This window comes from Somniosus microcephalus, chromosome 9 (assembly GCF_052327205.1).
Source record: "Somniosus microcephalus isolate GS21.2 chromosome 9, FLI_Smic_1.0, whole genome shotgun sequence".
In the NCBI taxonomy this organism is placed as follows: Eukaryota; Metazoa; Chordata; class Chondrichthyes; order Squaliformes; family Somniosidae; genus Somniosus; species Somniosus microcephalus.
In genome coordinates, this window is record NC_140995.1 from 224,281,750 (window position 1) to 224,305,767 (window position 24,018).

Below are 24,018 nucleotides of genomic sequence, written 5' to 3' on the forward strand. Positions count from 1 at the left end.
CAGGTATTCATTATTCTATATATAAACCATCTGAACCCCTCGATTAGATTCCAGCCTGTAATCACTCCCAGGTATCCATTATTCTATATATAAACTGTCTGAACCCCTCGATTAGATTCCAGCCTGTAATCACTCCCAGGTATCCATTATTCTATATATAAACCATCTGAACCCCTCGATTAGATTCCAGCCTGTAATCACTCCCAGGTATCCATTATTCTATATATAAACCATCTGAACCCCTCAATTAGATTCCAGTCTGTAATCACTCCCAGGTATCCATTATTCTATATATAAACCATCTGAACCCTCGATTAGATTCCAGCCTGTAATCACTCCCAGGTATCCATTATTCTATATATAAACCATCTGAACCCCTCGATTAGATTCCAGTCTGTAATCACTCCCAGGTATCCATTATTCTATATATAAACCATCTGAACCCTCGATTAGATTCCAGCCTGTAATCACTCCCAGGTATCCATTATTCTATATATAAACCATCTGAACCCCTCGATTAGATTCCAGTCTGTAATCACTCCCAGGTATCCATTATTCTATATATAAACCATCTGAACCCCTCGATTAGATTCCAGTCTGTAATCACTCCCAGGTATCCAATATTCTATATATAAACCATCTGAACCCTCGATTAGATTCCAGTCTGTAATCACTCCCAGGTATCCATTATTCTATATATAAACCATCTGAACCCTCGATTAGATTCCAGTCTGTAATCACTCCCAGGTATCCATTATTCTATATATAAACTATCTGAACCCTCGATTAGATTCCAGTCTGTAATCACTCCCAGGTATCCATTATTCTATATATAAACCATCTGAACCCCTCGATTAGATTCCAGTCTGTAATCACTCCCGGGTATCCATTATTCTATATATAAACCACCTGAACCCCTCGATTAGATTCCAGCCTGTAATCACTCCCAGGTATCCATTATTCTATATATAAACCATCTGAACCCCTTGATTAGATTCCAGCCTGTAATCACTCCCAGGTATCCATTATTCTATATATAAACCACCTGAACCCCTCGATTAGATTCCAGTCTGTAATCACTCCCAGGTATCCATTATTCTATATATAAACCATCTGAACCCTCGATTAGATTCCAGCCTGTAATCACTCCCAGGTATCCATTATTCTATATATAAACCATCTGATCCCCTCGATTAGATTCCAGTCTGTAATCACTCCCAGGTATCCATTATTCTATATATAAACCATCTGAACCCTCGATTAGATTCCAGTCTGTAATCACTCCCAGGTATTCATTATTCTGTATATAAACCATCTGAACTCCTCGATTAGATTCCAGCCTGTAATCACTCCCAGGTATTCATTATTCTATATATAAACCATCTGAACCCCTCGATTAGATTCCAGCCTGTAATCACTCCCAGGTATTCATTATTCTATATATAAACCATCTGAACTCCTCGATTAGATTCCAGCCTGTAATCACTCCCAGGTATTCATTATTCTATATATAAACCATCTGAACTCCTCGATTAGATTCCAGCCTGTAATCACTCCCAGGTATCCATTATTCTATATATAAATCATTTGAACCCCTCGATTAGATTCCAGCCTGTAATCACTCCCAGGTATTCATTATTCTGTATATAAACCATCTGAACTCCTCGATTAGATTCCAGCCTGTAATCACTCCCAGGTATTCATTATTCTATATATAAACCATCTGAACCCCTCGATTAGATTCCAGCCTGTAATCACTCCCAGGTATCCATTATTCTATATATAAACCATCTGAACCCCTCGATTAGATTCCAGTCTGTAATCACTCCCAGGTATTCATTATTCTATATATAAACCATCTGAACCCCTCGATTAGATTCCAGTCTGTAATCACTCCCAGGTATTCATTATTCTATATATAAACCATCTGAACCCCTCGATTAGATTCCAGCCTGTAATCACTCCCAGGTATCCATTATTCTATATATAAACCATCTGAACTCCTCGATTAGATTCCAGCCTGTAATCACTCCCAGGTATCCATTATTCTATATATAAATCATTTGAACCCCTCGATTAGATTCCAGTCTGTAATCACTCCCAGGTATCCATTATTCTATATATAAACCACCTGAACCCCTCGATTAGATTCCAGTCTGTAATCACTCCCAGGTATCCATTATTCTATATATAAACCATCTGAACCCCTCGATTAGATTCCAGCCTGTAATCACTCCCGGGTATCCATTATTCTATATATAAATCATTTGAACCCCTCGATTAGATTCCAGTCTGTAATCACTCCCAGGTATCCATTATTCTATATATAAATCATTTGAACCCTCGATTAGATTCCAGTCTGTAATCACTCCCAGGTATCCATTATTCTATATATAAACCATCTGAACCCTCGATTAGATTCCAGTCTGTAATCACTCCCAGGTATCCATTATTCTATATATAAACCATCTGAACCCCTCGATTAGATTCCAGCCTGTAATCACTCCCAGGTATCCATTATTCTATATATAAACCATCTGATCCCCTCGATTAGATTCCAGCCTGTAATCACTCCCAGGTATCCATTATTCTATATATAAATCATTTGAACCCCTCGATTAGATTCCAGTCTGTAATCACTCCCAGGTATCCATTATTCTATATATAAACCATCTGAACCCCTCGATTAGATTCCAGCCTGTAATCACTCCCAGGTATCCATTATTCTATATATAAACCATCTGAACCCCTCGATTAGATTCCAGCCTGTAATCACTCCCAGGTATCCATTATTCTATATATAAACTATCTGAACCCCTCGATTAGATTCCAGTCTGTAATCACTCCCAGGTATCCATTATTCTATATATAAACCATCTGAACCCCTCGATTAGATTCCAGCCTGTAATCACTCCCAGGTATCCATTATTCTATATATAAACCATCTGAACCCCTCGATTAGATTCCAGTCTGTAATCACTCCCAGGTATCCATTATTCTATATATAAATCATTTGAACCCCTCGATTAGATTCCAGCCTGTAATCACTCCCAGGTATCCATTATTCTATATATAAACCATCTGAACCCCTCGATTAGATTCCAGTCTGTAATCACTCCCAGGTATCCATTATTCTATATATAAACCATCTGAACCCCTCGATTAGATTCCAGTCTGTAATCACTCCCAGGTATCCATTATTCTATATATTAACCATCTGAACCCCTCGATTAGATTCCAGTCTGTAATCACTCCCAGGTATCCATTATTCTATATATAAACCATCTGAACCCCTCGATTAGATTCCAGCCTGTAATCACTCCCAGGTATCCATTATTCTATATATAAACCATCTGAACCCCTCGATTAGATTCCAGTCTGTAATCACTCCCGGGTATCCATTATTCTATATATTAACCATCTGAACCCCTCGATTAGATTCCAGCCTGTAATCACTCCCAGGTATCCATTATTCTATATATAAACCATCTGAACCCCTCGATTAGATTCCAGTCTGTAATCACTCCCGGGTATCCATTATTCTATATATAAACCATCTGATCCCCTCGATTAGATTCCAGTCTGTAATCACTCCCAGGTATCCATTATTCTATATATTAACCATCTGAACCCCTCGATTAGATTCCAGTCTGTAATCACTCCCAGGTATCCATTATTCTATATATAAACCATCTGAACCCCTCGATTAGATTCCAGTCTGTAATCACTCCCAGGTATCCATTATTCTATATATAAACCATCTGAACCCCTCGATTAGATTCCAGTCTGTAATCACTCCCAGGTATCCATTATTCTATATATAAACCATCTGAACCCCTCGATTAGATTCCAGCCTGTAATCACTCCCAGGTATCCATTATTCTATATATAAACCATCTGATCCCCTCGATTAGATTCCAGCCTGTAATCACTCCCAGGTATCCATTATTCTATATATAAAGCATCTGAACCCCTCGATTAGATTCCAGCCTGTAATCACTCCCAGGTATCCATTATTCTATATATAAACCATCTGAACCCCTCGATTAGATTCCAGCCTGTAATCACTCCCAGGTATCCATTATTCTATATATAAACCATCTGAACCCCTCGATTAGATTCCAGTCTGTAATCACTCCCAGGTATCCATTATTCTATAGATAAACCACCTGAACCCCTCGATTAGATTCCAGTCTGTAATCACTCCCAGGTATCCATTATTCTATATATAAACCATCTGAACCCCTCGATTAGATTCCAGTCTGTAATCACTCCCAGGTATCCATTATTCTATATATAAACCATCTGAACTCCTCGATTAGATTCCAGTCTGTAATCACTCCCAGGTATCCATTATTCTATATATTAAACATCTGAACCCCTCGATTAGATTCCAGTCTGTAATCACTCCCAGGTATCCATTATTCTATATATAAACCATCTGAACCCCTCGATTAGATTCCAGTCTGTAATCACTCCCAGGTATCCATTATTCTATATATAAACCATCTGAACCCCTCGATTAGATTCCAGTCTGTAATCACTCCCAGGTATCCATTATTCTATATATAAACCATCTGAACCCCTCGATTAGATTCCAGTCTGTAATCACTCCCAGGTATCCATTATTCTATATATAAACCATCTGAACCCCTCAATTAGATTCCAGCCTGTAATCACTCCCAGGTATCCATTATTCTATATATAAACCATCTGAACCCCTCGATTAGATTCCAGTCTGTAATCACTCCCAGGTATCCATTATTCTATATATAAACCATCTGAACTCCTCGATTAGATTCCAGCCTGTAATCAATCCCAGGTATCCATTATTCTAAATATAAACCATCTGAACCCCTCGATTAGATTCCAGTCTGTAATCACTCCCAGGTATCCATTATTCTATATATAAACCATCTGAACCCCTCGATTAGATTCCAGTCTGTAATCACTCCCAGGTATCCATTATTCTATATATAAACCATCTGAACCCCTCGATTAGATTCCAGTCTGTAATCACTCCCAGGTATCCATTATTCTATATATAAACCATCTGAACCCCTCGATTAGATTCCAGTCTGTAATCACTCCCAGGTATCCATTATTCTATATATAAACCATCTGAACCCCTCGATTAGATTCCAGCCTGTAATCACTCCCAGGTATTCATTATTCTATATATAAACCATCTGAACCCCTCGATTAGATTCCAGTCTGTAATCACTCCCAGGTATCCATTATTCTATATATAAACCATCTGAACCCCTCGATTAGATTCCAGTCTGTAATCACTCCCAGGTATCCATTATTCTATATATAAACCATCTGAACCCCTCGATTAGATTCCAGTCTGTAATCACTCCCAGGTATCCATTATTCTATATATAAACCATCTGAACCCCTCGATTAGATTCCAGCCTGTAATCACTCCCGGGTATCCATTATTCTATATATAAACCATCTGAATCCCTCGATTAGATTCCAGTCTGTAATCACTCCCAGGTATCCATTATTCTATATATAAACCATCTGAACCCTCGATTAGATTCCAGCCTGTAATCACTCCCAGGTATCCATTATTCTATATATAAACCATCTGAACCTCTCGATTAGATTCCAGTCTGTAATCACTCCCAGGTATCCATTATTCTATATATAAACCACCTGAACCCCTCGATTAGATTCCAGTCTGTAATCACTCCCAGGTATCCATTATTCTATATATAAACCATCTGAACCCCTCGATTAGATTCCAGCCTGTAATCACTCCCAGGTATCCATTATTCTATATATAAACCATCTGAACCCCTCGATTAGATTCCAGTCTGTAATCACTCCCAGGTATCCATTATTCTATATATAAACCACCTGAACCCCTCGATTAGATTCCAGTCTGTAATCACTCCCAGGTATCCATTATTCTATATATAAACCATCTGAACCCCTCGATTAGATTCCAGTCTGTAATCACTCCCAGGTATCCATTATTCTATATATAAACCATCTGAACTCCTCGATTAGATTCCAGCCTGTAATCACTCCCAGGTATCCATTATTCTATATATAAACCATCTGAACCCCTCGATTAGATTCCAGTCTGTAACCACTCCCAGGTATCCATTATTCTATATATAAACCATCTGAACCCCTCGATTAGATTCCAGTCTGTAATCACTCCCAGGTATCCATTATTCTATATATAAACCATCTGAACTCCTCGATTAGATTCCAGCCTGTAATCACTCCCAGGTATCCATTATTCTATATATAAACCATCTGAACCCCTTGATTAGATTCCAGTCTGTAATCACTCCCAGGTATCCATTATTCTATATATAAACCATCTGAACTCCTCGATTAGATTCCAGCCTGTAATCACTCCCAGGTATCCATTATTCTATATATAAACCATCTGAACCCCTCGATTAGATTCCAGTCTGTAATCACTCCCAGGTATCCATTATTCTATATATAAACCATCTCAACCCCTCGATTAGATTCCAGTCTGTAATCACTCCCAGGTATCCATTATTCTATATATAAACCATCTGAACCCCTCGATTAGATTCCCGCCTGTAATCACTCCCAGGTATCCATTATTCTATATATAAACCATCTGAACCCCTCGATTAGATTCCCGCCTGTAATCACTCCCAGGTATCCATTATTCTATATATAAACCACCTGAACCCCTCGATTAGATTCCAGCCTGTAATCACTCCCAGGTATCCATTATTCTATATATAAACCATCTGAACTCCTCGATTAGATTCCAGCCTGTAATCACTCCCAGGTACCCATTATTCTATATATAAACCATCTGAACCCCTCGATTAGATTCCCGCCTGTAATCACTCCCAGGTATCCATTATTCTATATATAAACCATCTGAACCCCTCGATTAGATTCCCGCCTGTAATCACTCCCAGGTATCCATTATTCTATATATAAACCATCTGAACTCCTCGATTAGATTCCAGCCTGTAATCACTCCCAGGTACCCATTATTCTATATATAAACCATCTGAACCCCTCGATTAGATTCCAGTCTGTAATCACTCCCAGGTATCCATTATTCTATATATAAACCATCTGAACTCCTCGATTAGATTCCAGTCTGTAATCACTCCCAGGTATCCATTATTCTATATATAAACCATCTGAACCGCTCGATTAGATCTCAGCCCTGGAATTATCTACAAGTATCCAAGACCTTCTATCAAAATTTTATCTGTCAGTTGTTCATCCCAGATGAGCATTTGTGTGTATTCTGTTTATGTTTGTGGGTGGGCACTTATATGTTTGGTCTGCTTCAACCCAACCTAAAAAAATGCACACCGTCTCCAAAAGGAGTATCTTTAACTTCCTCTTCTTAGGCAGTCCCTCGGAACACGGGGGTGCACAGTAACCAATGACGTGCAATTGGTTGAACGTGGCACTTATTCTCCTAGAGGAAGATCAGTCCTACCTGGAAGCGAGTCCTCTCTGCTGCATAAATCTGGTAGTGCAACATTGCTTGCAGTACTTTCTTGTGCCCTCCGGGTACCAGACAAACTGCGCCCAAAATCTCCAGCACTGCGATCTTGGTCTTGATGTTTTCCGTCCTGAGACTGTGGGAAATGATGTTGATGCTCTCTGGGTGAGCCAGCACGTGGGCTCGGCCCTGGGAATTGTTCATCAGAGCCTTGATGCACCCTATAACGGATGTGTGAATGCGGCTCTCTGACGTGCCATAGTCCATGCTTCGGAGAAAGTTCAACAGGCACGTAAGCCCATCCAGTTCGATGAATCGCATCACAAACCTACGGGTCCAAGCATTGCAAAGTTAGCGCTTTGTAAATGCATGGAAAGCCTTTCCTGTTTTTTCGTCCCCGCCCCCGCCCGTCATTCTTCCCCTCCTCTCATGAAGGTGCCGATTCACACTGGGGTGCAGTCTTGCCAGCCCAAGAGGCCCTGCTTCAGGCACAAGACGCTCCAATGAGAATGCGCAGTCTACTGAACTTGGGAGATAACAGAGTCCATCCCAAATCCTGTCCTTCCCTGACTTCCAGGTAGACACATTTTCCAGCAATAAGGAGGGGATCCCTGGTTGATTCGTTCCCCTCCCAAGCTCAGGGACACCAACACCAATTGTAGTTCTCCCCCCACCCCCAACCCAAATTAACTAACACAACAGAGAGCATGGGGCGAACCTGGGCTGTGTGGGGCAGCATCACACTACATGGTGTTCCTCCATCTTTCCAAGATCATAAGCTAGGTTCGGATGAGGAAGGCCTTTCAGCTCATTTAATCTTGTTGCTGCATGTCGTGTTTCTTAAACGAGTCCAGTGTCCCGGCCTCAACCAACCTTCCTGGTAATCCATTCTAGTGGCTGATTTCCCTCTGTGTAAAGAAATACTTCCTTGCATCTGTCCTAAAGGTGTCCTGACCTTTATCCCAATGCCCCCTGCTCTGGCATACCTCAAAGTATTGTATCTGGAGATTTATTTTCTCCCGCCTGTGACGTATCTTATAGACTTCTAACATGCCCTCTTTTCGAGGTTGAAGAGCACTCCAATTCAGTCAAATAAAAGCGAGCTCCAGGGCTCCAACACGCAAGCCCATGGAACGGACAGGACCACCTGCCCTCGCTCGCAATTCCACACATTCCGTGTCAGCACTGCACTGCTGCCGCAGCACGCTCCCCAAATGGGGCAAGGAGGAAGGAGATTTTGAAAAATCTGGGATAAAGTCGCCCTGCCCAGATCATCCCCCATGGGATTCCTAACGACCAGGTACAAGCGGAACTGTCAGAGGCCTGAAAGTAGGGAGACTGCTGGCAGGGACAGGGCTGGTGTGTGGCAACCAGGGTGTGATAAGGTTAACCGCAGAACATAATGAAACAGCTTTTTTTTAAATAAGGGCAGCACGGTGGCATAGTGGTTAGCACTGTTGCCTCACAGCGCCAGGGACCCGGGTTCGAATCCGGCCTCGGCCGACTGTCTGTGTGGAGTTTGCACATTCTCCCTGTGTTTGCGTGGGTTTCCTCCGGGTGCTCCGGTTTCCTCCCACAGTCCAAAGATGTGCGGGTTAGGTTGATTGGCTATGATAAATTGACCCTTAGTGTTAGGGGGATTAAATACATGGGGATAGGGTGGGATATGTGTTGGTGTAGGGGTTACGGGGATCGGGTGGGATATGTGTCGGTGCAGGCTCGATGGGCCGAAATGGCCTCTATCTGCACTGTGGGGTTTCTGTGATTCTGTGATTCTGTGAAGTGGAGGGTCTAAACTGTTATTTCAATTAATAACCTGGTTTATAATATTCAGCAACTCAGAGTTGGCAGAGCGCCAGTGTTTACAGAGTGAAGCCCACAATGGCATTCTGAATATCATTTTTTTTAAATGTCGCTCTCTTTAATTAATTGTTTCACCTCTGCTTTTCTCCATTCAGCAGCAGAAGGGACAGTGTGTCTGTCTGGCTGGCAGAGTGGAGTCTTTGCACACCAACAGCTTGCAGTCATCACTGGGAATTCCCTCAGTGAGGCCTCCCGATCGGCTGCTGTCGCTTTGTTGGAAGAACGGCGTAAATCCCGTTTACGTGGTGTATCCGGGTTTCCCAACAAAGTTAGGGCAGCAGATCGGGAGACAGCCCCCAACCCTGAGGAAATTCTTAGCAATACGGTAAAAGCAGAATAAAGGGCATCAGGCAACAAGCCAATGCTGAGATGACCCTGGTTGACATGACTTGAAAGAACAGCCACAGTAGACGTGGGAGTGTTCAACGAAAGGCCATGGAGAAATTGCCTGTAGGTGCAATGGACATCGGCATCAGTGGTAGAAAACAGCGGCCACAACAGATTGATTCCATCGGGGAAACAATGGGTGGGAGATGGCTGAACCTGCAGACCTTACAGGAGAATGATGAGCCGTGTTGTGTTCTCAGAAGGTTTCGAAGGCCTTAAGCCAACAATGGACACCAGATGATAATGCGGGGTCATGATGGCACACTGCAGGGCCGCTCTGGCGACGACATGGTGCTGATACCGCAACGCTCGAGAGGCTGCAGATGATGGAGCCACACCGAGTGCAGGCTGGCCGTTTTCCCACATCAAAGTGTGAAGGGTAGGGTTACGTGCGGTTGGTCTCATGCATTTTCCGAGCTGGTGGATCAAGAGCGGCGTGAGCAGAGAGAGAGAGAGCTTCAGGTAGGTAAGCTGTCCTGGCCAATCTCCTTCAGAAATCGTGCAGAGAGCAGAGAGGGATGGGTTGTGTGGGGAGTGGAGGGGGGATCACAAGCATGAAGACAAGTGAAGGACGTTCAAACTTAGAGCTCAGACAATAACAACATGCATTTATATGGAACCTTCAATGCAGTAAAACGTCCCAAGGCGCTTCACAGGAGCATAATCAGACAAAATTGGACACCGAGCCACAAACGGTGATATTCGGACGAGTGATTAAACGCTTGGTCAAAGAGCTGGGTTTTAAGGAGCGTCTTAAAGGAGGAGAGAAAAGTGGAGAGACGGAGTGGTTTAGGGAGGGAATTCCAGAGCTCAGGGCCTAGACGGCTGAAGGCATGGCCGCCAATGGTGGGCGAAGGTAGTGGGGATGCTCACGATTTAACATTTACCTCTGGATAAATAGGAATGTGTACGTAACTACTAGAGACGATGGGCAGGATTTTCATTCAGGAGTCGGGTGGGAGGCGGGACTACAACTTTCGGGGTTGTAGTCCCGCCTCCATCGAGATGTGGCCAATCCACACGATTTTAACTTGACTGACCTTGTTGAGCCCGCCCAGCTGGCTCAGCAGGCCAATTAAGGGCCACCCGGCAACAGGTGACGTCACAGACTGAAATTTCATCTGTCAAGACGTTTTGACAGATGAAATATCAGCGTTTCACAGCTGTTTGAAGCTGTCAAACACTGACAGTCTTACTTCTAACCTGAGTCCTTCTCCACAGACTCAGTTAGAAATCTCTCCTGCACAGAAAGTTACAGGCTGTCACTTTTGACAGTTCGCAGCCATTCTGCTTTCTGTGCCGGTGAGATGAGGGACTCCCGAGACCTAAAGGAAGGAAGGCTGAAAAGGTAAGAAAAGGTATGTAAAGCTTATTTAATCACTTTAGACACACCAAACACACTTACCTTTGCACTCATGCACACATCACTCACCTGAACACCGACATCTCGACCCCTCCAAGTCCTTCAACCCGACGGCCCGCCTCCTCTAACTTGGCGTGGTTTGGAGCTGTCGGGAATCCCACACTTCAACCTTAAGAATAGGGATTAGGCTAAAAACTGCCTGTTAACTACCTGTTAACAGACAGTTAATTGGCACTAATCCCCTCCCGCCTTGGGTAGGTGGGTCCCAGTGCGGGGCGGGTACCCGCCTCCCTTGAAACTGGCATGGAGGGGGTTTGGGTGCGGGATGGGGTGGGGGCCCCTGATTTCGGGATTTTAACCCCCCCCCACGCCTCCAATCCCGACTCCACTGCCCAATGAAAATCCTGCCCGATATCTTTCTCTCGCTTATAACATTAATTTTAAGACATCAGCAGCACAAACCAATAGCGCTGCTAAGTTACACCGAGTCATAAGTCTTCATGTCTTCGAGTCGGCGTCATTCAATACACAGTCCCCAAGGGTTGATTTGAAAGCCCCATCACTGGAGTCAAGAGAGACCCTCTTCAACCAAGGCCTCAAGGTCCTTGAGAGGCCTTGACCTTTTCAACTGTAATTCCACACTTGCAAATCTGGTTTGTTTTGGACATGGTTTAAAGAGGCCAGTAAATACCCTGCATTCCTCAGGATGTTTGGGAAGAACGGAAAGTGAAGCTGGTGGATGTCGGGAAATCTGCACTTGGGATGATTGCTCTCCATTCCCAGCAGAATTTTTCTGCTCTGGCGTGCTGTGTTTTTGGCCCACAGTCTGCTCGAATTAACTCAATGGGCTGCTTGACACAAATGTGCATTCACTTAAAAAGGCATATCGACAGAATCAGTGGTAAATGGACCCTGACAGCCCAGACATCAAGAAAAAAACGGGGAGAGAGTTGCATCATCAGGATCAGGTGGATTACACTTTGTTTTATTTTATTTTTAAGTGGTGGAGACACAGAAGATGGCACCACATGGGTTGGCACATACCATCCTCCATGCCCACAGTGAGCTTCCCTGTGCTATGGGGACATTGGTGCAAGAAGGGGAGATGGTACAGTCCATCTCCATCTGCAACAGCTGATTTTGGGAGAGCCCCCCTCCCCCAACACCCCCCTCCCCACCCCCTCCCAGCCTACCCATCTTTTTGGTTCTGGATAGCATGTGGAACAGCAAGAATATCTTAAAGGCAATGTTATGCTACCCTCAAAAAAATACAGTTTTGTTTAAAGGGAAGGTCCTGATTGGAAATGACGCAACCTTGTCAATAGCCCAACAATAGAGCTGAAGAAATATCAGCATTTCCTACATTACAACAGTGACCAAACTTCAAAAGTACTTCATTGGCTATAAAGTGCTTTGGGACGTCCTGGGGTCGGGTAAAGCGCTATAGAAATGAAAGTTTGCTCTTTTTTTCTTTAGTCAGACAGCCTGCAGAGCCCAACAGATTTAGGGCAGTTCATCTGTGCATGTTCACTCTGCTCCCTTGCACTCTCGGTCTTGCTAACACCTCCCAGACAGCTCCTCCAGTAACATCATCAGTATATCCAACAAAACATGAACGGAATAAAGAGGAAATAAACTAGACACAACAATAAGAAATAAAACTAATTGTAAGAAAGCTCTTGATTAACACCCCCTCCTGTCTGATTTCCACGTCTGATTTCCCGTCTGATTTCCCCCCTGTCTGATTTCCCCCCTGTCTGATTTCCCCCCTGTCTGATTTCCCCCGTCTGATTTCCCCCGTCTGATTTCCCCCCATCTGATTTCCCTGTCTGATTTCCCCGTCTGATTTCCCCATCTGATTTCCCCGTCTGATTTCCCCACTGTCTGATTTCCCCACTGTCTGATTTCCCCACTGTCTGATTTCCCCACTGTCTGATTTCCCCCGTCTGATTTCCCTCCCCCTGTCTGATTTCCCCCGCCTGATTTCCCCCGTCTGAGTCCCCCGTCTGATTCCCCCGTCTGATTCCCCCGTCTGATTTCCCCCGTCTGATTCCCCCGTCTGATTTCCCCTGTCTGATTTCCCCCATCTGATTTCCCTCCCCCTGTCTGATTTCCCCGTCTGATTTCCCCGTCTGATTTCCCCGTCTGATTTCCTCCTGTCTGATTTCCCCCTGTCTGATTTCCTCCTGTCTGATTTCCTCCTGTCTGATTTCCCCCTGTCTGATTTCCTCCTGTCTGATTTCCCCGTCTGATTTCCCCCTGTCTGATTTCCTCCTGTCTGATTTCCCCCTGTCTGATTTCCTCCTGTCTGATTTCCTCCTGTCTGATTTCCCCCTGTCTGATTTCCTCCTGTCTGATTTCCCCCTGTCTGATTTCCTCCTGTCTGATTTCCTCCTGTCTGATTTCCCCCTGTCTGATTTCCTCCTGTCTGATTTCCTCCTGTCTGATTTCCTCCTGTCTGATTTCCCCCTGTCTGATTTCCTCCTGTCTGATTTCCCCCTGTCTGATTTCCTCCTGTCTGATTTCCTCCTGTCTGATTTCCCCGTCTGATTTCCTCCTGTCTGATTTCCCCGTCTGATTTCCCCCTGTCTGATTTCCCCCCTGTCTGATTTCCCCCCGTCTGATTTCCCCCTCTCTGATTTCCCCCTCTCTGATTTCCCTTCCCTCTGGCTAATATCCCTCTCTGATTTCCCCGTTAGAGTAACTAATTCAGATGTAGTCCGTGGTCAGGGACAGGAGGGTGTGACTATGAGTGAGGCAGGTACGGGGATCCAGGAGGTAGTGTTGGAGGAGCCGCAGCCCTTGCTCGTGTCCAACAGGTTCGAGGCTCTTACCCCCTGCGGGGACGGGAACGGGGACTGCAGGGAGGATGAGCAACCTGGCCACAGCACCGTGGAACAGGGGGCCATTCAAGTGAGGGGAGTAAAAAGAAATGTTGTAGTGGTAGGGGATAGTATCATTAGGGGGATAGATAGGGTTCTTTGCAGCCGAGAGCGAGAGTCCCGAAGGCTGTGTTGCCTGCCCGGTGCCAGGGTTAAGGACATCTCCTCTGGGCTGGAGAGAAACTTGGAGTGGGAGGGGGAGGATCCAGTTGTCGTGGTCCATGTTGGCACCAACGACATAGATAGGACAAGGAAAGAGGTTCTGCTGAGGGAGTATGAGCAGCTAGGGGCCAAATTAAAAAGCAGAACCACAACGGTAATAATCTCTGGATTACTACCTGAGCCACGAGCAAATTTGACTAGGGTAAATAAAATCAGAGAGTTAAATGCATGGCTCAAAGACTGGTCTGGGAGAAATGGGTTTTGCTTCTTGGGACACTGGCACCAGTACTGGGACAGGAGAGAGCTGTTCCGTTGGGTCGGGCTTCACTTGGCCAGTGCTGGGACTAGAATCCTGGCGAATCAAAAAACTAGGGCTGTAGAGAGGGCTTTAAACTAATTAGTGGGGGGGAGGTTTCAAGAGAGCAAAATATAAAAATGTCAGCGGAGAAGGCAATAGAGCAGGGTAGCAGTGGGGGAATTAAAAACCAGAGCGTGTCAGGAAGGGACAGAATGTATAAAGATAAAGGAAAAGCAGGAATAAATTGTCACAAAACATATTTAAAAGTTCTTTATCTGAATGCACGCAGCATTCGTAACAAAATAGACGAGTTGACGGTACAAATAACTACACATGGGTATGATCTGGTGGCCATTACAGAAACATGGCTGCAAGGTGACCATGACTGGGAACTAAACATCCAGGGGTATTTGACAATTAGGAAGGACAGACAGAAAGGAAAGGGAGGTGGGGTGGCTATGTTAATAAAGGATGGAATCACTGCAATAGTGAGAAATGATATTGGGTCAAAGGATCAGGATAGTGAAACGGTTTGGGTGGAGATAAGGAATAATAAGGGGAAAAAGTCACTAGTGGGCGTAGTCTATAGGCCTCCTAACAGTTGCAACTCTGTTGGTCGGAGTATAAATCAGGAAATAGTTGGGGCTTGTAATAAGGGAACAGCTATAATCATGGGGGATTTTAACTTTCATATTGACTGGACAAATCAAATTGGGCAGGGCACCCTTGAGGAAGAGTTCATAGAGTGCATTAGGGACGGGTTCCTTGAGCAGTATGTTACTGAACCAACCAGGGGGCAGGCAATCTTAGATCTGGTCCTGTGTAATGAGACAGGATTAATAAAAAATGTCCCAGTAAAGGATTCCCTTGGAATGAGTGACCATAACATGGTTGAATTCCAAATTCAGTTGGAGGGTGAGAGAGTTGGATCTCAAACCAGCGTACTAAGCTTAAATAAAGGAGACTATGAAGGTATGAGAGCAGAGTTGACTAAAGTGGACTGGGAAAATAGATTAAGGTGTAAGACGGTACATGAGCAGTGGTGTACATTCAATGAGGTATTTCACAACTTTCAAGAAAAATATATTCCACTGAGGAAAAAGGGGCGTAAAAGAAAAGACAGCCATCCGTGGCTAAGTAAAGTAATAAAGGATAGTATCCAACTGAAAACAAGGGCATATAAAGTAGCCAAATCTAGTGGGAGGATAGAAGATTGGGGAGCATTTAAAAGCCAGCAAAGAATAACTAAAAGATTAATTAAGAAAGGGAAGATAGATTATGAAAGTAAACTAGCAAAAAATATAAAAACAGATAGCAAGAGTTTCTACAGTTACATAAAAAGAAAAAGGGTGGCTAAAGTGAATGTTGGTCCCTTAGAGGAGGAGACCGGGAAATTAGTGGTGGGGAACATGGAGATGGCAAAAACGCTGAACAAATATTTTGTATCAGTCTTTACAGTGGAGGACACTAAAAATATCCCAACACTGGACAAACAGGGGGCTATGGGGGGGAGGAGTTAAACATGATTAAAATCACTAAGGAGGTGGTACTCGGTAAGATAATGGGAATAAGGCGGATAAATCCCCTGGACCTGATGGCTTACATCCTAGGGTCTTGAGAGAAGTAGCTGTAGGGATTGTGGATGCATTAGTGGTAATTTTCCAAAACTCCCTGGATTCAGGAAAGGTCCCAGCAGATTGGAAAACTGCTAATGTAATGCCCTTATTCAAAAAGGGAAATAGACAAAAGGCTGGAAACTATAGACCAGTTAGCCTAATATCTGTGGTTGGTAAAATGTTGGAGTCCATTATTAAGGAAGCAGTAACAGGACATTTGGATAAGTATAATTTAATCGGACAGAGTCAGCATGGTTTTATGAAGGGGAAGTCATGTTTGACAAACTTGCTCGAATTCTTTGAGGACGTAACAAACAGGGTGGATAAAGGGGAACCAGTGGATGTGGTATATTTGGACTTCCAAAAGGCATTTGACAAGGTGCCACACAAAAGATTACTGCACAAGATAAAAAATCACGGGATTGCGGGTAATATACTGGCATGGGTGGAAGATTGGCTATCTGACAGAAAACAGAGAGTTGGGATAAATGGTTCATTCTCGGGTTGGCAATCAGTGACGAGTGGTGTTCCGCAGGGGTCAGTGCTGGGACCCCAACTCTTTACAATCTATATTAACGATTTGGAGGAAGGGACCGAGTGCAATGTATCCAAGTTTGCCGACGATACAAAGATGGGAGGGAAAGCAGTGAGTGAGGAGGACATAAAAAACCTGCAAAAGGACATCGACAGGCTAAGTGAGTGGGCAGAAATTTGGCAGATGGAATATAATGTTGGAAAGTGTGAGGTTATGCACTTTAGCAGAAAAAATCAAAGAGCAAGTTATTATCTAAATGGAAAGAAACTGCAAAGTGCTACAGTACAAAGGGATCTGGGGGTCCTGGTGCATGAAACACAGAAGGTTAGTATGCAGGTACAGCAGGTGATCAGGCAGGCCAATGGAATCTTGGCTTTTATTGCAAGGGGGATGGAGTATAAAAGCAGGGAAGCCTTGCTTCAGTTATACAGGGTACTGGTGAGGACACACCTGGAATACTACGTACAGTTTTGGTTTCCATATTTAAGAAAAGATATACTTGCTCTCGAGGCAGTACAGAGAAGGTTCACTAGGTTGATTCCGGAGATGAGGGGGTTGACTTATGAGGAAAGGTTGAGTAGGTTGGACTTCTACTCATTGGAATTCAGAAGAATGAGAGGCGATCTTATCGAAACATATAAGATTGTGAGGGGGCTTGATTGGGTGGATGCGGGGAGGATGTTTCCACTGATGGGTGAGACTAGAACTAGGGGGCATAATCTTAGAATAAGGGGCTGCCCTTTCAAAACTGAGATGAAGAGAAACTTTTTCACTCAGAGGGTAGTAAATCTATGGAATTTGCTACCTCAGAGAGCTGTGGAAGCTGCAACATTAAATAAATTTAAAACGGAGATAGACAGTTTCCTAGCTGATAAGGGAATTAGGGGTTACGGGGAGCGGGCAGGGAAGTGGATGTGAGTCTAGGTTCGGATCAGCCATGATCCTATTGAATGGCGGAGCAGGCCTGAGGGGCCGTATGGCCTACTCCTGCTCCTACTTCTTATGTTCTTATTTCCCCCTGTCTGATTTCCCCCTGTCTGATTTCCCCGTCTGATTTCCCCCTCTCTGATTTCCCTCCCCGACTGGCCCAGGTTCCTGCAGTGGATTAATATTGGTGGAATATTGGACCCTTTATGTATTGTGACTGAATTTAAAGAGACAGCCGTGAGTCAGAAACACCACAAACAAAACACTTTGGGCTGGATTTTGTCAATGGGGAGCTTTTGGAGGCGGGACTCCCACTTGTTGGGTTTTAGTCCCGCCTCCATCGACTTGTGGCCAACCCACGCTATTTTCTCTTGATTGACGGGCTTAGCAGGCCAATTAAGGGAAAGCCAGTTACAGGTGACGTCAGCGAGTGCCGTTTCATCTGTCAAGAGCTTTTGACAGATGAAATGTCATCGTTTGACAGCTCTGTGAAGCTGTCAAACTCTGACAATCTGTCCTCTAAGTTGTGTCTTTACTCAAGACTCAATTAGAAAGCCTTCCTGAGCAGAAAGCAGAATGCTGCAGCTTTTGACAGTTCAGCGGCCATTCTGCTTTCTGTGCCGGTGAGCTGAGGGACTCCCGAGACCTGAAGGGAGGAAGCCTGCAGGAAGAAGTAAAGGTAAGTAAAACTTATTAAAACACTTTACACACACCTCACACACTTACCTCTGCACACATGCACCCATTACTCACCTGCACACCGGACATCTCGGCCTCTCCGACCCCCGCAGACCGACGGCCCGCCTCGCTGACCCTGGCGAGGTTCGGAGCCATCGGGAAGCCCACACTTCAGGGCTCAAAATAGGGATTAGCAAAAAAACTGCCTGTTAACTACCTGTTAACAGGCAGTTAATTGGCATTAATCCCACTCCCGCCTCGAGGAGGCGGAACTTGGCGCGGGTTGGCTACCCGCCTCCTGGCAAGATGGCATGGGGGCAGGTTGGGGGGCAGGATGGGTACCCGCCCCCAAATTCTGCCATTTTTCCGGCAGTCCTGCCTCCAAACCCGCCTCCCCAGGGCTGGCAAAATCCAGCCCTTCATTTGTGTCATTTGGTAGTTTGTTTCAATGTGACTGGGAAAAGTCCCAAGGCACTGCTGGTAGCAGTGCAGGGGCTTCTCCCAGAGTCCTAGCCAATATTCTTCCATCAAGCAACACCACCAAAAATAAATCTACTAGTCATTAATTCATTTTTGGTTGTGGAATCACTGGTTGCCACATTCGCTGACTATTCCAACGCACTCCTGGCTGGCCTCCCTCATTCTACCCTACGTAAACTTGAAGTCATCCAAAACTCAGCTGCTCGTGTCCTAACTCGCACCAAGTCCCTTTCACCCATCACCCCGGTGCTCTCTGACCTACATTGGCTCCTGGTTAAGCAACGCCTCGATTTCAAAATTCTCATCCTTGTTTTCAAATCCCTCCATGGCCTCGGCCCTTCCTGTATCTGTAATCTCCTCCAGCCCCACAACCCCTCAAGATATCTGCGCTCCTCTAATTCTGCCCTCTTGAGGATCCCTGATTATAATCGCTCAACCGTTGGTGGCCGTGTCTTCTGTTGCCTAGGCCCTAAGCTCTGGAATTCCCTCCCTAAACCTCTCCGCCTCGCTACCTCTCTTTCCTCCTTTAAGATGCTCCTTAAACCCTACCTCTTTTACCAAGCGTTTGGTCACCTGCCCTAATTTCTCCTCATGTGGCTCAGTGTCAATTTTTTTTTGTCTTTTAACACTCCTGTGAAGCGTCTTGGGATGTTTTACTATGTTAAAGGCGCTATATAAATAAAAGGTGTTGTTGTTGACAGAACAATCGTCACTGCACCTGAAACTGACTCAATGGGCAGGATTTTCATTCAGGAGTCGGGTTGGAGGCGGGACTACAACTTTCGGGGTTGTAGTCCCGCCTCCATCGAGATGCAGCCAATCCACGCGGTTTTAACTTGATTGACCTTGTTGAGCCCGCCCAGCTGGCTCAGCAGGCCAATTAAGGGCCACCCGGCAACAGGTGACGTCACAGACTGAAATTTCATCTGTCAAGAGCTTTTGACAGATGAAATATCAGTGTTTCACAGCTGTTTGAAGCTGTCAAACACTGACAGTCTTACTTCTAACATGAGTCCTTCTCCACAGACTCAGTTAGAAATCTCTCCTGCACAGAAAGCTGCAGGCTGTCACTTTTGACAGTTCGCGGCCATTCTGCTTTCTGTGCCGGTGAGATGAGGGACTCCCGAGACCTAAAGGAAGGAAGGCTGAAAAGGTAAGAAAAGGTATGTAAAACTTATTTAAACACTTTAGACACACCAAACACACTTACCTTTGCACTCATGCACCCATCACTCACCTGAACACCGACATCTCGACCCCTCCAAGTCCTTCAACCCGACGGCCCGACTCCTCTAACTTGGCGTGGTTTGGAGCCGTCGGGAATCCCACACTTCAACCTTAAAAATAGGGATTAGGCTAAAAACTGCCTGTTAACTAGCTGTTAACAGGCAGTTAATTGGCACTAATGCCTTCCCGCCTCGGGTAGGCGGGTCCCAGTGCGGGGCGGGTACCCGCCTCCTTTGAAACTGGCATGGTGGCGGGTTTGGGTGCAGGATGGGGTCGGGACCCCTGATTTCGGGATTTTAATCTCCCCCCCCCCCCACTCCTCCAATCCTGACTTCACGGCCCAATGAAAATCCTGCCCGATGTATGGGAAGTGATTTGAGAGGTTACTGACAGGCACGATAAATGCAAATTAGCTTTAGCACACAGGCAGGCCTTGAAGCAAAGGCCCCGAGGTTGTGTGGTTTTCTACTTGATTTAATCCTTTATCTTATCACAGCTTGTATCTAAATCACTTTCCCTGCAAACTGCCCTGCATTAAAAGGTCAGCAGCCGTGGATCGGAGAAGAGATAGTTGAAAAGGTCCAAAGAAAAAATAAACCCTGAAGCACAAGCACAGATTTCTATCTGTAGTTTACTGGGCATTTTCAGAATAAATCCTTAGGAAAAGAGGACTTTCTGGAATGAGAGAACGTGCCTTGGGGGGAGGGGGGGAATATAAAAAAAAAACAAATGTAGGGGTGGGACAAAGTCGATAGAAACAGACTATCAGGAGCGAAAAACACTGGCTCAAGGGCGCAAAATACAATTAAATAAAAGGGCTCGAGAAACAAAAGGTCACCAGTGAATATCCGTTAATTCAATAGAAATTAAAAGTTGGGGGAGACGTAAAAGGGTCTGCTGATTCACTATCACTCTATTTACACCATCGCACATAGTCGCAATCTACCCCATTGTCCCCCAATGGCTGGAACGCGTGTTTGGTGCTGTAGGGTTCTTCAAACATCGCTATGTTTCAGAGATATGCCATTCACAAGCCTTGAATTCCACAGCGCAATCTAGCTGAACTAATTTTATTCTGATTAATGTGGCTCAAACTCCACATTCATTCTTTTCTTTAATCAGAAGGCACCGGCCGTGTCCAGATGCCATTGTGTTTGCTGAACTCAGCTGAACGGAGGTAAGGTCAGTCAGGGAGCACCGAGGCTTGGGACCCCTGTCTGATGGATCCCTGGTCTAGCCGAGGCTCGGGACCCCTGTCTGATGGATCCCTGGTCTAGCCGAGGCTCGGGACCCCTGTCTGATGGATCCCTGGTCTAGCCGAAGCTCGGGACCCCTGTCTGATGGATCCCTGGCCTAGCCGAGGCTCGGGACCCCTGTCTGATGGATCCCTGGCCTAACCGAGGCTCAGGACCCCTGTCTGATGGATCCCTAGCCTAGGCGAGGCTCGGGACCCCTGTCTGATGGATCCCTGGCCTAACCAAGGCTCGGGACCCCTGTCTGATGGATCCCTGGCCTAGCCGAGCCGAAGCTCGGGACCCCTGTCTGATGGATCCCTGGCCTAGCCGAGCCAAGGCTCGGGACCCCTGTCTGATGGATCCCTGGCCTAACCGAGGCTGGGGACCCCTGTCTGATGGATCCCTGGCCTAGCCGAGGCTCGGGACCCCTGTCTGATGGATCCCTGGCCTAGCCGAGGCTCGGGACCCCTGTCTGCTGGATCCCTGGCCTAACCAAGGCTCGGGACCCCTGTCTGATGGATCCCTGGCCTAACCAAGGCTCGGGACCCCTGTCTGATGGATCCCTGGCCTAGCCGAGGCAGGGTGCTGCACCGGAGAACATGTTTCCTGGCAATTTCCACCACCCTCGCCCTGTCCTGCCTCCTGACTTACTGGGCTGTGGTTCCATGGGCACCAGTGGATCCGGTGCCTCACCCAAGTGGCTACCGGCAAGCCGAGACTCTGAGGCTGTGATTTCCCCTACCTCGGCGGGTCCTTGGTGGGGGGTCCCATCTCCGCTGCTGGCTCCAGCCCTCTCTGTAGAATGATTTTATGTTGATTGGGCTTGCTAAGCCCGCCCAGCGCGTTTGCCGGCCAACTGAAGGAAGTGGGTCTGAGGATGTCATTTTATAACGCGTCATCAGCCGGTTTCCTTAAAGGGACCATGCGCAAATTGATTTTGACAGTTGTGCTGTCAGTGTACTACAGCACTGAGGTGTTGCAAACACTGACAAGCACTGCACAAAAGTGCACGCCTACTCCCAGGTTCTCCCATGACTTCCTACATATGCTTATGGAGGGAGTCATAGCAGGCAGGAAGGTTCTCTTCCCTTCCCATGGATGAAAGAGACCTCCCCAGGAGACCAATGCACCCTGGTTGCACACTGCCCAGGAGGACACAAGCTGGGATTGTTCCTCCTTGGAGCAGAGAAGATTGAGAGGAGATTTGATCGAGGTGTTCAAAATCATGAGGGGTCTGGACAGAGTATATAGAGGGAAACTGTTCCCATTGGCGGAAGGGTAGAGAACCAGCGGACACAGATTGAAGGTGATTGGCAAAAGAACCAAAGACGACATAAGAAAAAACTTTTTTGCGCAGCGAGTGGTTAAGATCTGGAATGCACTGCCTGAAAGGGTGGTGGAGGTACACTCAATTGTGGCTTTCAAAAGGGAATTGGATAATACCTGAAGGAAAAAAGTTGGCAGGGCTATGGGGAAAGGGCGGGGGAGTGGGACTAGCTGAAGTGCTCTTGCAGAGAACCGGCACGGGCTCGTCAGGCCGAATGGCCTTCTTCCGTGCTGTAACCATTCTATGATTCTATGACGGTGTTCCCTTGCACCTGCTGCCCTTGTCCTAAGGGGTGGAGGTTTGGAAGGTCTGTCACATGATGAATCACTGTGTAGGAGAGTGGAATACCAATAGTCACGGGTAATGCTCGGACCAAACAACTGACCACCGGATCGTGGGAGTCACTACCAACCTGAAAGTGCAGGGCAGCGAAGCAACACACTGTGTCACGGGGGAGGGGTGGGGATTACGTCCCCTTTCCAGCGGTCAACCAAAGGTGTCGACCCTGCTGGCCCGAGCGGGAGTCCAAAAAGACAGAAGTGAGTTAAGAGGAAGTGTCAAACAATAATGAGGTTACAAAAGGTTATATTTATCGAAATAATACATGGATTAGTGGTCCCAGCTGAAGGAAGTGGGTCTGAGGATGTCATTTTATAACGCGTCATCAGCCGGTTTCCTTAAAGGGACCATGCGCAAATTGATTTTGACAGTTGTGCTGTCAGTGTACTACAGCACTGAGGTGTTGCAAACACTGACAAGCACTGCACAAAAGTGCACGCCTACTCCCAGGTTCTCCCATGACTTCCTACATATGCTTATGGAGGGAGTCATAGCAGGCAGGAAGGTTCTCTTCCCTTCCCATGGATGAAAGAGACCTCCCCAGGAGACCAATGCACCCTGGTTGCACACTGCCCAGGAGGACACAAGCTGGGATTGTTCCTCCTTGGAGCAGAGAAGATTGAGAGGAGATTTGATCGAGGTGTTCAAAATCATGAGGGGTCTGGACAGAGTATATAGAGGGAAACTGTTCCCATTGGCGGAAGGGTAGAGAACCAGCGGACACAGATTGAAGGTGATTGGCAAAAGAACCAAAGACGACATAAGAAAAAACTTTTTTGCGCAGCGAGTGGTTAAGATCTGGAATGCACTGCCTGAAAGGGTGGTGGAGGTACACTCAATTGTGGCTTTCAAAAGGGAATTGGATAATACCTGAAGGAAAAAAGTTGGCAGGGCTATGGGGAAAGGGCGGGGGAGTGGGACTAGCTGAAGTGCTCTTGCAGAGAACCGGCACGGGCTCGTCAGGCCGAATGGCCTTCTTCCGTGCTGTAACCATTCTATGATTCTATGACGGTGTTCCCTTGCACCTGCTGCCCTTGTCCTAAGGGGTGGAGGTTTGGAAGGTCTGTCACATGATGAATCACTGTGTAGGAGAGTGGAATACCAATAGTCACGGGTAATGCTCGGACCAAACAACTGACCACCGGATCGTGGGAGTCACTACCAACCTGAAAGTGCAGGGCAGCGAAGCAACACACTGTGTCACGGGGGAGGGGTGGGGATTACG

The 24,018-nt window shown here is 45.9% G+C and overlaps 1 protein-coding gene across 5 annotated transcripts in view; it reads right to left on the bottom strand.

Moving 5' to 3' along the window:
* The window catches only part of daam2 (dishevelled associated activator of morphogenesis 2), a 329,728-nt gene that overhangs the window by 149,121 nt on the left and 156,589 nt on the right, over positions 1 to 24,018 (bottom strand). For all 5 annotated transcript variants that reach the window (XM_085997939.1, XM_085997938.1, XM_085997943.1 and 2 more), the window contains one exon: positions 7,469 to 7,802. In XM_085997939.1, the coding sequence (XP_085854065.1) occupies positions 7,469 to 7,802 (334 nt within the window). The remainder of the gene's footprint in view (positions 1 to 7,468; positions 7,803 to 24,018) is intronic.